Source organism: Lathyrus oleraceus, chromosome 2, assembly GCF_024323335.1.
Source record: "Lathyrus oleraceus cultivar Zhongwan6 chromosome 2, CAAS_Psat_ZW6_1.0, whole genome shotgun sequence".
NCBI lineage: Eukaryota > Viridiplantae > Streptophyta > Magnoliopsida > Fabales > Fabaceae > Lathyrus > Lathyrus oleraceus.
The window spans coordinates 478,033,297-478,048,732 of record NC_066580.1 but is presented as its reverse complement, the minus strand read 5'-3'; the positions used below and the strand labels follow the sequence as shown (position 1 = coordinate 478,048,732).

Sequence of the window (15,436 nt, the reverse complement as noted above, 5' to 3'; positions counted from 1 at the left end):
GGTGTATCTAATAATTAATTGAATAAAATTTATATAAATAGTTATACAATCTAAAAATATTAATAAAAGTAGAAAGAGTTGAGGATTTTATAAAGGGAAATTTTTGAAGAATTTATTTTTCTTTTCAAAAAATTCCAATTCAATTTACGCATATAAAACTATTTCTTTTCCTGTACGAGGAAAGCGATTCATTATAAGTTTATTTTCTTTTCCTAAACGAGAATCCTACAAGTGAATGGTTTTAGATTAATTGATTTATAAGTAAAAATCTTCTAAATTTTTTTGACCTTAAATATAAGCAAATATCAACAAATTTATGTTCATTTAATGCCTTTATTCTAAAACTATAAGTGCATTAATTATTTAAATGAGAATTTAGTTAAGGTTATATTAGTAATTGGGTTATCTTTTTTACATGAAATCAAAAAAATTAAATATACTTAATTATTATTCTTAATAAACGTGAAAGTTGTCTTTTTTTTTTATAAATCAGACCGAAGTACTATAATTTAAGAAAGAGGGAGTAGATTATTATTAATGATTCAACAAGTTTTTTTATAGTTAGAAGCAACTTATTACTCCCTACCCATTTTCTGACTGGCCATCCCATATTTATGCTTACATTTTTAGGGGAACAAAGAGATCTTTTTGGACAAGACGGGGGCAGAGAGATGAGAGTATAGTAGTGGTTAGTGTAATAATCCATTCAATATTGAAGCAACTTTGTGAAACCCTTAATTGGTGAAAGATGGAGTAAAACCCAAGAATTATTGGCCCTTTAAGATAAAAATTGATGACATTGATGTATGTTGACACTCCCTAGTTATCGTGTTTTGGTTGGCCTTATGTCAACATTTATTAATATTTCATTTTGTCTCTCCTATCCTTCTCTATGATAGATAGCACTAATATTTATAAGAGTTAGAAAAAAAGACATGAATGAGTAAGAGAGGTGTGAAGTCTAATCATGAAAAAGAGGATGCGTGCATGCGCGTGGGTAAGTGTGCTATATGGTCCTACACGTGAGAGAAATAAACAACTTAAATGGTACCACAACCAATCATTGATCCTATGCAAGGGCAATTTCGTCATATAAATGGATGAAAATAAACATCATGGTCCAGAGTTCACGTGTGACTCACATGATGTACGGACCCAGAGGATGAAATATTATTTGAGTTGTCGTTTAATTATCTTCTCATTATTGCCTGCATCATCACACCACCTCACACCAAACTTGTTTTTTTATTACTCTACATTAATAATAATGTAAATATATCAATGGATATAAATTATTGTTATTCATTTATCATATATATATAGTTAGTAAAATTAAAAACATTTCTCTAAATTAACGTGACAAAAGTATAGAATAGAAATACAAACGCAGGTGGTTTATTCCTCATAGACAAAAAGGTCTTTTAGTTCTGATGGAGTTTGTTTTTATAAAGTCCTTTTATTTTAGCAAAAGTAAAAGTATTTCTTTTCCTTTACGAGGAAAGCGATTCATTATAATCTATAATTTTGCACCCACAGACTCGGAACTTTTTATCACAATAACCATGTCTTTTTATTCTTTATTATTCAAACCAACCATCATTTCCTCGTAAATATTAATATATCCAACTTTTAAATAAAATAAAAAATTACACCTAGGATGAGGCACTAATAGAAATAAAGTTCCTCTTAAATTTGTAAAGGACATCAATAGAAATAAAACTCTTTTTAGAATTTATAAATGGGTGCTGATTGAATTAAAATCTCCTCTTAAATTTGTTCGAGAACATCAATAAAAATAAGGGTTAAATACACTTTACCCCCTGTAATGTTAGCGAGTTTAGGGTTACCCCCCTGGTAAAGTTATTTTTTCAATACCCCCCTTATGTTATGTAGATTCCTTCATAGAACCCCCTAATATCCAGGTGGCATGGAATCTTGGTTTTTTATTTCAGACGTGGCTTTTTAATTTTTTTATTTTCACATGTGAATCTTCATTAGATCTCCAGCATGGCATAAACTAGAAATTAGGGTTCCAAATCCATCCCTCTCTCTCTTCGTGAAATCCATCCCTATCCCAAATCCATCCCTCTCTCTCTTCGTGAAATCCATCCCTACCCCAAATCCATCCCTCTCTTCATCTTCGTCCGTGTCCCCTTCATCTGGGTTATGGGTGGCAGCAAGGCATCTTCCACGAGTGAAGTTGGAAACGGCTTACCAAGATGTGGATGCAATGAAACCATGAAGTTGTTGGTCTCCAAGTCAATTGAAAACCCCGGTCGCAAATTTTGGAAATGCAGGAATTATATGGTGAGCAATTTTGAAGCATTTTATTATTTTGAGTTTGATTTCTAAATTAATTGTTGGTGGTGTTTGTCTCAAATTGCAGAATGGGTGCGGTTTATTTTTGTGGGATGATTTGGTCAGTGAGTTTGCAGTGAAAGAAACCAATCCGTCCGGATGCCGCCAATGTGAAGTCAACAAGGCTTATTTGATTGAATTTGCTAAAGAGATTGTTGAGGAGATAGATTGCAGAGTCGGAAAGCTTAACAAGTTAGAAAAACTGAAGAAAAAGATTGCAATGGAAAAGAGGAAAAATTTATGGTTAATGTTTGTAATTGGTCTGTCATGGATGTTGATAGCAGCTATGGTTAAGTTAGTCTAATGAGTCTGTCATGTAATTGTTATGTCATTAGTGTTTTTCAGCAATGTAATGTTGAACTTGTAATGTGTTCATCAATGAAATGTAATCTGTTCATCAATCTTAAACTGTCAGTGCAGCATCATTATTTGATTAAACTTTCAGCATTCAATCTACCAATAATGACAGAAAAAAGTTATATCATAATGAAAGAGCAAAATTGCAAAATCATCAGAAAACTACAGAACAATTTTATAGTCAGTAATTCTAAAGAAAATATGACATAGTAAACATATAAATAAATTGAAATATATTAATGTAGTCTATCTCTTAAACTTTTTCAGTGCAGAATTCAAGGTGAATGTAATTAAATACTTTGGCTTTTTCTTTAGGTCCTGCAGAATTCATGGTTTTGTTGTAAGATTAGTGCACAGACTAGCCATGGCTCTCTGCAGAATTCATGGTTTATGAAAAACAAGAAAAAAATGTGACAGACTAGCCATTGTGTTTTATAGACAATACACACCAATAATGTTAAACTGATACATTAGAATTGATCATCACAGTAAGTGCATATGTTTGTTACAAAAGGATTACAAAATACATGTCTTCAAAGATCAGTTGGCATTACAAAAGAGTTTTCCAAAAGGATTACAAAATACATAGCAGAAACATAATAATCAGTCCCTCATTTTGAAGTGGGTATGTCTTCATTTTCTGGTAGGGTAATTGGTTTGTCACTAGATATTCCTTCACCTGTTATGGGTCTTTTAAACCAACTCAACTTGATCCTCTCACTTTGCCTTCTTTTGATGATAGGTTTTTTTTCAACCCTTTTTCTGGATTGTTTTGTGATTGAGGCAGCCACACTAGATCCTGTTTGACTCATAATAGTTGGAACAGGCATATCAGTTGGAGGCTGTGGATCAGTTGGAACAGGCACATTTGTTGGAACAGTCATATCAGTTGCAGTTGGGGCAGGCATATCAGATGCAGTTGGCATATCATTTGCAGTTGGCATATCAGTTGCAGTTGGCACATGTCCTTTTTTAGGTTTTCTCTACAATGTAAGACACAATGTATGGTTGTCATCACAATGCATATCACAATGAAGAATGTAAGACAGAATGTAGAATGTAAGACAAAATGTATATCACAATGAATTACCTTTCTTTTAAGTGCATTGGGATCCTGAGCTGGATCGCTTCTTCGTATTCGCTGAGGTTGTCTTCATCTTCGTCTTCACTGCGGTCGTCTTTCTCGTTTGCTTCGTTCCCTGCATTCTTCTTCTTCGTCTTCGTCTTCCCCTGGAAATTTCGTCTTCGTCTTCCCTGCTATGTTCAGAACCCTAATTTTCTAAGGGGGTATTTGAAATTAAAAAGTGTAAAATGACACATAATCACTTTAACAAAATTAAAAATATGCCAGGTGTAGGACCTCTTATTAGATTCCATGCCACCTGGATATTAGGGAGTTCTATGAAGGAATCTACATAACATAAGGGGGGGTTTACAAAAAATATTTTTACAGGGGGGTAATCCTAAACTCGCTAACATTACAGGGGGGAAAAGTGTATTTAACCCTAAAAATAAAGTCTCATCTAAAATTTAAAAGGGAGATGTCAATAGGATCAAAACTCCCTTTTGTTGATTTTAGAGGTGATTTTATTTCTATTGGCGCCAGAGTCGGCTCAATCATCTCGGAGACCCTGTTCTAATTTTAAAAATGAGCTCAATTTTAAAAAAAATATAATTATAATAATTAAAAATATATATATCAAAAATATAATTATGTATTAATCAAAAATAAATTTAATTATAATTATTTTGAATTTTGATCAATCTTGATTTTTTTAGAAGTGAACCTCTTGAAATTCCATTGGTGGTAACATATACTAATATGCCCGCTACATCAATCTCAGACATTGAAATTGATAAGTCAATTTCAAAATGGTGGAGTAATTATAAGTAAATATGTAAGTAAACTTAATTAAAAAAGTAAGGGTATAATTAACAAATTACAATCTTATACTCTTAAAGTGACAATTAAATAAGAACAAATATTTGTTGCAAAAGTGACACATATAAAGGAACGGAGGTAATATTTATTTTAATTATTAACTTTTTTTATAATTTTTATTTATTTATTAATATTATTAAAAAATATTTAAAATTTCAAAATTTGAAACCTTCTAAAATGTGGGACCTTGTGCTGTAGCACATGCTGCACTTGAATATGATCGATCCTGATTGGCGTCCATATAAATTTAAGAGAAGACTTTAATCCAATTGATGTCCCCTTACCAATTTTAAAGAGGACTTATTCTTATTGGGGCCCTCTCTTAGATTTAAGATCTTTTCTATGTCATTTTTTTTTTAAATTAGTTTATCTATTGTAACAAAAAAATTACAAAACTTGTGTAAAAAAAAATATAAATATAAAATTTATTATGAATAAATTTAATTTCTAGTTGTTAGCAGGGTAGTTTGATATGATAATACTTTTATATAAAATTTTAAGTTTGAATCTGAATAAATTTTTTCTCTCTCTTTTATGTAAAGGTTAATTTACATAGTTATAAATTATTTGGTCAATAATAAAATAAAATAAAAATAAAAATTATTATAAAAAAATAATATATTAAATATTTATGATTATTTCAACTAATGTGCATTTTAATTATTTTTTTCATACTAATTCAATTACAACACCACATTCATATTTGGACGCACATATATTAATGTGAAAAATAGAAGGAATATTTTAAAAAAATTGATGCGTGCGATAAAAAACGATGACAACCGAAATAAATAATTGAAAACAACACAATAATATGTCAAAAGTGAAAAGTTAGAAAAAGATAAAAGACAAGAAACACGATAACTTGATTACATTGTTCAATTAAACTATATATATTTTTTGATAAACAATAGACAAGTTGACATTAAAAAGAAGCACCAAGGGTACTCACCCTTACACAACCAAGAAACCAAGAACAAACTCAAACAACAACCAACCACAAAAGTAGAACTACCCCTAACAAGCTCCTGAATTATTACATCAATCAACCCAAGTAATGTTCCTCCCTTTCCTATGGAAAGCATTTAACCAATCACAGGCTAAAGCCTTAATAAACCTCAACAAATCCAAACTTATAAGAGTACAACCCTTAAAAAGAATGAAATTTTTACAAGACCAAATAGACCAATAAAAGGCGCAAGACCAAAAAAACAAAAAGAGATGGGAAATTTTTAATTTTGAAGCTTCACCAACAAAAAAACTGCAATTGACATAACATCAACACCAATCCACAAGCAAAACTTTTTCCATAAGAGATTAGAGAAAGAACAAGAATCAAACAAGTGTTCCATGTCCTTCTCTTTCAAAAAACATAAGGACAAACCACATTATTGACAACTAGTCTCCAACCAAAAATAAAGAATTTTCTATGAACTTTAGATTTCCAAACACAAGCTAACACTTTACCTTTTAGAGGATCCCAAATAGGCACCGAAACACAAGCTTTATAAATCCTCTTATAACAATGAAACCCCATTTGTATGCCTCCACCACACGAAATAGTCGTTATCAAGAGGCTTAGGCTCGACCACATTCAAAAGCAAAAGAAGCTCCTATAACATCAAAGTATCAAATCCACTCAAGGTCACTCTATTGAATCCAATTCCCACACCCAAGAGTTATTTGACCAAGCCCCCGCCTTTCCCACTTTAAGCCGAGACAAAACACAATACAAAAATAAAGTGGGAAATAAGACTTTTTAATAAAGGAGGAAACTAACCAATGATTACTCAAAAAATCTAAAAACCTACTATTTCCAAGATTACAAGAGATGGAATAAGAAAACTAATTAATAGGAGATAAGTTATCCACATGTTCCCCAATAAAGCACAAGTCCTTCCACTACAAAGACGACTTCCTACTCAAACACTCTCCACCTAAAACCTCCCACTTCACGTTACCATACCTACAAGAGAAAAGATCGGACCATAAAGAAGATTCCTCATTTAGAATCCCCCATTTTCACTTACTTAACAAAGAAAGATTAAACAAACCGCAATGTTTAACCCCCCAAACCTCCTTCCTCCTTAGTAAACAAATAGAGTCCCAACTCACTCAACTAATCTTCTTAACATCATCACACTCTCCCCATAAAAACTCTATTTGGATATTAATGATCTCATTAATGATCACCTTATGAGCCTTGTAGAAAGAGAAGAAAAAGATGGGAATGTTGGGTAAAATGGAATTTAAAAGAATCACCTATCTCCAGTAGACAATAATCTATTGTGCCAGACCACCAACCTTCTTTTAAACTTGGAAATAATCGGAGCCAAATAATCTTTTCTTCTATGATTAATGCCAATATGAATTCTAAGAAGCACAAAGGGAATCAAACCAAACCCACAAGACAAAAAAGTTGTGGTTGCCTGCAAAAAGTCAGTGTCAAGGTTAATACCAAACAATTTTCTTTTGGACAAATTCACCTGAAGACCCGAAGCTAACTCAGATCGTCTTAGCAAGACTTTAATGGTCCAAAGATTCTTCCAAGATCCCTCTCCAATCAAATCAGTATCGTTCGCAAATTGTAACAAATGAAAATCCTTGCCACCCTACGAGAGTTAGATTCTTGACAATTCATAACTATTAAGGATTTCCAGATGCTTTCAGGTTGTTATGAGATTCGGAGCTAGCTCATGTGGGGTGAGAAACTCTATATGAGTGTATTTCTGCCTTGAATTTGGTTTTTCCCCTATCACAATATTGAGGTATTTATAGCCGAATATGACCTAGATCCAAGACTTCATTGAAAATAACAACTACTGAGCAAGTTGATAGTTTATCTCATGATATTCAAAGAAGCATGACCCAATTTCCTCATGACTTCTTCCATGTTGTTACGGGACGAGGACACCTCACTCCCCAATTTCGTATTGGGAAACTTATCCTTGAGGAAGACGAGATATCCAATAGAAGGACGACATATCTAATAAATAGGAAATTGATTTGATAAAAGGGCGATTAAGAATTCCCATGTCGTCTCCTATGACCTTCACTAAAATATACTAATATACAATCCCTGAAGCACGCGGGCTTGAGAAATGGCAAAGTGATTTAGTTTAGTCTTCCTATCTGGAAAATCTAGGAGAATCGTAAGCGACATAATCTTAAGTTGAACTCTTTATATGAAGTTCTAGTGGAACCCTTCGGGAGATACACTAGTTGAGTCTCTCAAGCGAGACATTAGTTGAGTCCATTAGGCGAAATGCTAGCTTAGTCCCTTAGGAGAGAGACAAGCCTCCCACACATTTACATATGTCTAGACTGTAAGTCATACGTCGACTGTAAGTCATACGTCGACTGTAAGTCATACGTCAATTGGAAATCTCAAAATGTTTGTTGAAGGGAGAAGCATACGAGACATTTAATCCCATAAATGATGACTTAACCTTGGGATGCCCCATTGACCTTATTTTTATAGCACGTGTCGAAACATGTTGAATCTTTCACATATGATTGAAAACCTATATGACCTTTAATTATTTTCTCTCTAATTTAAGGGGATGAACCACAACTCTTCCACCTTTCCATACATTTTCTTGCTAAAATTTTCAAAACATTTCTTCTAATTTGAACAATTGTCGCATCTCTACGAGCTCAAGTTCATACCATACACATGTATATGTTTGATAATCCCTTTTCCCTTTTTCTTTAGGGCAATTATTAGGTATTTAGATGAGGATGGAAATATGGTTGAATCCTTAACTCGTGATGAGCGTATAGCCTTGTGAAACTATTGTTATATGAATGTTAGGCGTCTTGACAGAACTGTTGATTGTAGATTAATGGAACTAGGCATGTTTGAAAGTTATAAGCGTTCTCTTAATTCCGATAGTGATATTAATGATGGTAGTGATAAAGACTACTCATTTTCTTTTGTTTTCCCAGAAAGCAAGAAGATTATGGCCACCTGCAACATTGAGCCCAATGATGTAAGGGAAGTTGGATTCATCTACACTAGAGATGACCAAATAACATTCCTTCAACATCAACTTACTTTCTATTCCTTCGATGATGAATAAGAAGTTATTATGAAGGCGTGCTCTCTTAAGGATAGGGCCAACATGGTCATTTTTGACGCCTCTTCCACTTCTTCCTTTTACTCCTACTTACTCATTACTCACGAGGTTGAGATTCATCTCCCATTCTCCTCTTTCGTGATGAAGGTTCTTATGGTGCTTAATGTGGGCCCCTTCCAAATTACACCCAAAGATAGGAGCCTGATTAAGGAATTTGAGATTATATGCCATCGGCTAGGGGCTTACCCAACCGTCGAGATTATTTTCTCTTTTTATGGCACCAAAATGTATGTTCGTTTGGGTTAGGTAACATTGTCCGGTTTTCTTGGGAGAGCCTTATTCAATCCTTATTCCAAACCACTTTAAAGATTGGAAGGACAAACTTGTGAAGATGAGGAAACAAAACAATTCCTCTTCAGTTATTGTTGGGGCGGATGGTGCCCCTAAATTTCCCCTCATATGGAAGATTAGTCATGTGGCGATCATTGGGAACAACTATAATTTTCTTACTACGACGAGGCTGAGATGGTCTGAACTCTGGACGAATTTAAATTCATGGAGTCACACATCATGATTATTTTAGACCAAAGGGATGATGGATCCATGGACAAATATATAAGTAAGTTTCAATGGCGTTATCCTTTTTTATTGCTTACATAACTTATGTTGATTATTTCTTCTTGCCTTTATTGCATAGAAGATGTCAAAGATTTCCCTTGACAAGATGAGGGAGCGTCTGCCAAGAATAAAACTTAGCACTCAAGCTCGGATAACCCTCAAAGCCGCTCTAAAAGTCTGCTAACTAGGGGGTAAAAGACTACCTGAGGGCGAGGCGCTTAATGAGTCTCGGGCCCTGAAGATCTAGAGGTGGGAGCCTAACTCCTTCCCTGAGGATAAGGTGGTGACATGCGGTAAATGTGTCATGTTTTTTTGCTTGTTTTCCATTTTAATTTATGTTTGTTTTCATCTTTCTAATTTTTTAAATTCTTTTTTGTCTCATATGTTTGTTTTTTAGTGAATAAGAAGTCAATGGAGCGAAAAAAGGCCCAAGAATGCATGAAACGGAGCCTTCAAATGCAAATGTTTCGGGGACAACACATCATGGTCGTGTCCCATGACATGGGACGTGTTACCCCCATGAAGCCCCCTTCATATGTCAAACCCGAGGATGACACGACCAACATGTGTTTCCTGGCATAACTCGTGTCAGCACCTCAAGCAGTTACAGATTGTTGACTTCTTGGCTAAGTTTATGACTTTTTTGCATCTATAACCTCTATTTCTTTTATGATTAGTGTTAAGTGATAATTATACTCGAAATAACTATAAATTATTGGTTACTTGTGGCCTAGTTTATTATAAATAGAGGCCTGAAGCTTGAGAGAAAAAGGGGGGAGACACCTAAAGGTGACACTTAAGGAGGATCCATGACTTTTCACTAGAAATTCTTGCAAAACTTGTTATTCTCTTAAGTCTGATAGCTTTAAGTTTGGTTACATTGTAACTTTGAGAATTTTGTTATTAGATTCTTGCTTTCATCTTATTCATATTTTGTAATTTGCTTTATTTATCTTTAATCCTTTACTTTTCATGCAATGTTTCTATTCTCTATTATTGTTGTTGCTCATCTTACCACGAGTGAGTATATTCTTAGAGATATGGGGTCATGTGAGTCTATCTTATGACAAATCTCTACTAAATCTATGTCTTTGAAATTATGAGAAGTTTAGGCTTTATTTATTTTAGAACTCGAGTATTATTTTTACATCTATGACGGTTGCAAAAGCAAAGCAATAAATATGTCATTCATGTATTGAAAGATAATGAATCGACATCCAGAAGTGAGTTGCTAAACAACCTAGTCCAAGGCGCCACTGACAAGGAGACTTGATCTCAGTTTAGAAACAATCAAGATCTGCCGTCACGTGACAAGACATAACGCTCTTGATTGATTTAATTGCCTGTGCTTAAAACACGTTCAGATGCGCACACCACTAAAGTGGGTGACACACATATTTATCTTACTTTCTATAGAAATTGCTTAGAACTTCTCGTAATTCAAAACATACACAAATCATAGAGGTGAGTCTAGATGGACGAATCACAATTTCTAGTATTATTTTATGTTAGCTGTTAAAACTTTATTTTTTAATCTGCATCAAACAAACCACTTGCGATTACCTTAGATAAGCACAATTGAGATATAATTTGGTAATAACACATCTCCCCGTGGGATCAAACTTTTGTATTACTTAACGCAACTGTGCACTTGCGGTTCACACACCATCTGGTGGCCCAAGTGATTGCCGCAAAGGGAGGTTGGCTCATATGTTTCTATAAATATCCCAAACCTTCAAGGTTAGAGATAAACAAATTCTGAAAGAAAAAAGTATAGATCCCTCATAACAACCACTTGAGCAAATTCTCGTTCTTTGACTATTATACTTTTAACTGTTGGGTCATCAATTAGGGGGTCAATATGAGAGAGCATTTTTATATTGGAGTCTTAATTTATTAGTAACATAATTTGTGAGAGACGCACCACATATTCATCCAAAACCTTAAGATTCAGATATATATTTTGGTTTTAAATTGGTGTTTGGGTTCAAATTGCGGTTGTGGGTCTTGTGATTGCGGTCATTATGGTTGTTGCGATGCATATCGCGGTGTAAATTGTGATTGAGTGGTGCTTGAAATACAATGTTGAAAAACATGTAATGTTTAATATTTTTCAATATATCAAAGTAAATTAAGTTTTAGAGTTTGAAAATTTGAGATTTGATAATAAAAAAATACTTGAAAAAATATAACTGGAATTGTCTGATATGATTTCTAATTTAGTAGGACGTATGATCTTAAATCACACCGTAATTGTGGTCCTATGTGGTTGCAGAGGTTATCACATTGTATTATTGCGCCTACAATTGTGATTGCGATATATATATATATATATATATATATATATATATATATATATATATATATATATATATATATAAAGAAGAAAAAAATAAATTTGGTGTGGCTTTAGTCACGGTCTGTCTTAATTTGCATTCGTCCTTACTCCTACTCACCACCATGTGGGAATAATTTTTGATACAAATGAGTCGGTCTTTCATTTGAATTTGAATTATGATATCACTGTTAGAATCATTAATTTGAGATGGTCAACATGAAAGAGCATTTTTTATGACATTTCTTTGTGAGCAAGACAATTTATGAGAAACACATCACATCACATATTCACCAAAATCTTAAAATAATAGGTGTGTGAGTTCTATCACTTATAAACTGCTCAATTTTCACTTGTTAAATCAACATAAGACTTTTTCATATATGTTTTTTAACACTTTCAACTCACGCTTGTTTTTCTCAATATTAACAAGTAAACAAAATAATTATTATTTAAATTTTAAATAATTAACATTTTAATTGTTTTCATATTACACATGATAATGTCTAGACTTGTAATATCAAGTTATGTTTTAAGAAAAATACAATTTAAACTATCTTTTCTCAATTTTTTTACTAGTGGAATCAAACCAATTTCCTTCATAATTAAATTTAATATGAGTGCAAGTCATTGCTTTTGTAACATGGTTGATTTAAATTTTCTCAAAAATAGTAAAGGAAAATTTGAAGTGAAAACATAAAGCACAAAATGTTCTTGATCTTTATAAATCTGATATGGAGCACTTTCCCCCACTCTCTTTGCCCATGATTGTCTCTAAAAAATCACTCACTCTCCTCTAGACGTGTCAATGCATGAAATGCTTGTTTATATTGTCCCCGGCTATGGCTTAACAATGGATTCGCACCAAACTTTAACCACATTAGCTAGCAACCATTAGAAAATTAATACCCATCAAATCAGTACATCACACACTGTCACTAGTAAAATCATAATTCACGAATCGTGGAGCGTGAATGGTACGCGCTAGAAGAAAGAGGTGAAGGAACAGTAAAGAATGAATAATGAGGAGGAGCGAGTTCAAATGATTGTGATGAGGAAGATGTCGGTGCGTGAAGGGACAGGATGACACACACGAAATTGTCCCGGAATGGTGGTCCCACGTGTGGGGTTGAGTTGTCTGTTACAGCACGTGTCTTGCAGAAAAGCAGGCATGTTGGTCCACGTGAGTTGTGGTTCAATTTATGCTTCACGCTATCTTCATTTCTCTACCTCTCCATCCCACGTGAAATCCACGCATACTTGTCTCCTCTCTCTCTCTCCTCTCTCTCTTTCTCTCTCCAATCTTCCATGAATCAATTTGTTTTGGCTTTTCGTACGCTATAACCATTAACGACTTGTAGAAAGGAAAATTCAAAGAGATATTTTCTACGGTCATGATTGAATTCGATGCATCGTCGTTGCAATGATGGATGAGACCTATTCTTTTGAATGTGAGTGTTCATTACGTAATTTTCAACAACCAGTGTTGACCAATTATTTGTAGGTGCGGTAAATCACGGACTTTATGATAAGTGAATGAAAATTAGGAATAATTGGAACCAAATAAGGGACAAGAAAAATAACGAGGAGATACTAGTGTTGATGTTTGGTTACAATCATGAAAATTCGCAATGTTGATGAATTTGTAAGAAAAATAATGTTGTGATGATGGTGTCTCCATCATTCATATTTGACCTTAGCCGTTGATGTAGGAGGTGCTTCTCAATTAGGGGAAGTTTTCAGATGCACACTGGCCCGCTGAATTAAATGCTCAATATTTTTTGTGATTTGTAATTTGACATCACGAAATGGACCAAACACGAGAGTTTAATTCAGGTTGTTGGATGGATGGATGGATTGACTCGTCAAATTTTTAGGGCTACTTCTTTTACTTCTATTTTCATTGTCAATCAAGTTCAAATCAAAATGAAGAGAATCCGTGTTAGTATTTGTGATATGTGGGAACACCATCATCTAGAATGAATGAGCTTAAGTCCAATCCGATATTAGATTGAATTAATATGAAGATGCATGCATATGGTTCTCTAATAAATATTACTATGTGATCTAAGCAGTAAAACGGTGCAGAGACGGAGTTAGAAGATTTAAGATGTGGGGGTAATATATATTATATATTATTGAAAAAATTCAAGTCCCACATATGTTAATCATAGATTAAAGATATAATCCATAAAATTTTTATATAGAGTGACACTCTTCATCCTTAAAACTAATTTTATAGGGATAAATTAAATTAAACTTTAATTCTATTATATATTTTTTCATAACGTAAAAATTAGTAGTACATATATTAAATTATTTTTTATTATTATGACACTTTCTTATATTACTTATAAAATATTTGGTCAAATATTTAGCTCTGTGAGATAATTAAACATAAGTGTAATCTTTTTATTAAAAACAATATGCATACTAATTAAATTATATTTAAATAATAATAATATATTAATTTTGTATGTAAAGTATATTTAACTTTAAAAAATAAATATTATTTCTTTAAACCAAATGATAACAATTACTAAAGTTATATAATTATGAGATTTCATATTCAAATTCAAATCAAAGTTATAATATTTATCATTTATTAATATAAAATTTTAGAGACAATATTAAATCTTGTTTATTGATAAATAAATATTACAATTTATAATATAAAAATTATGAATAAAAAATATAATATATTAAATTATTGATATAATATAGTAATTTCAATTTTAATTTATAATTATCAATTGTCTTATCTTAAAAATATAATTAATTATATGCAATAGATATTAAAAACATACTAGCTATTTTATATTAATAGGTATTACATATAAAATACATTTAACTATGTGATTGAATTTGAGTTTTTGAAATTTTTTCATATAAAACATAATATTATTTGTATGTATTATTATTATATATTAGTACATGGGTAGAATATTAATTAAATATTAACGGGGGCATATGCCCCCTTACTTCTGTACATAACTCCGTCTCTGAAAGGGTGGAAGAATGCCTTAAAACGAAGAGAGAGAAAAATATATTTTGAGATGGTTAGAAATTAAGATACTAAAAAATGGATAGAAAGTAAACAATGTTGAAGCCACGAAGTGGCGGTCTGGTGTAGCGATTGACGATGACTGATGTCTAACATGCGATCAAAGTTAATGATGGCGAAAGGAAGAGTCGGCGGCGGCTGATTCTAGTTATCTACGGTGGCAGTTGGAGGCGGTCTGGTGGTCTTTTGCCATATGTAATGGTGGTCCAACGAGGTCCAATTGTGTCGCTGGTTGCATTGTAGTTTGGTCAGTGGTGGTGGCGGTAACGAAACCCTGATATTCTGCGATGGCCAAGTACGATAGTCGATGGTCCTTAGATAACAAGTAGAGTCGTCTCAAACTTTTGAAAGACCCTGTGTAAGAAGTTGGAGTAAGCTTGTTAAACTTTTTTAATAAGTCATCTTAATCGTAAATTAACCGTGAAATATATGTATCGAGGTCCTTTTTGCCATAGCATAATCTTGAAAAATAATGAGTCCATGTGCCGTAGGTCACCTTGCACACTCTCAAAGACGGTCGTGGTAACAAGTTCGGTTTAGGCGTTTGGTGTGTATCTGACCTGGTGGTTTCGGTTCACTGATCTGTTTATAAATGAGTCATGTTTTAACCTCGTTATGAATTTGTTTTATTTCAGTTGTTATACTATGTATCTCTATTATTATTCTTATTCTTGTCAAAACAA

General features: G+C 32.9%; 1 protein-coding gene across 1 annotated transcript; it reads left to right on the top strand.

Annotated features, from left to right (window-relative positions):
- Positions 1-1,951: 1,951 nt before the first annotated feature.
- On the top strand, positions 1,952-2,662 carry LOC127123836 (uncharacterized). Its single transcript, XM_051054012.1, has 2 exons — positions 1,952-2,307; positions 2,387-2,662. Exons 1-2 carry the CDS (start codon positions 2,167-2,169, stop codon positions 2,660-2,662), a joined length of 417 nt encoding a protein of 138 aa, XP_050909969.1. The 5' UTR covers positions 1,952-2,166.
- The last annotated feature ends 12,774 nt before the right edge of the window (positions 2,663-15,436 follow it).

What these genes read in the sequence shown, in the direction of transcription:
- LOC127123836 (XM_051054012.1), top strand. Translation starts at nt 2,167, where the DNA reads ATGGGTGGCAGCAAGGCATCTTCCACGAGTGAAGTTGGAAACGGCTTA. An exon ending in GGAAATGCAGGAATTATATG is followed by an intron (nt 2,308 to 2,386) that starts GTGAGCAATTTT and finishes CTCAAATTGCAG; the next exon opens with AATGGGTGCGGTTTATTTTT.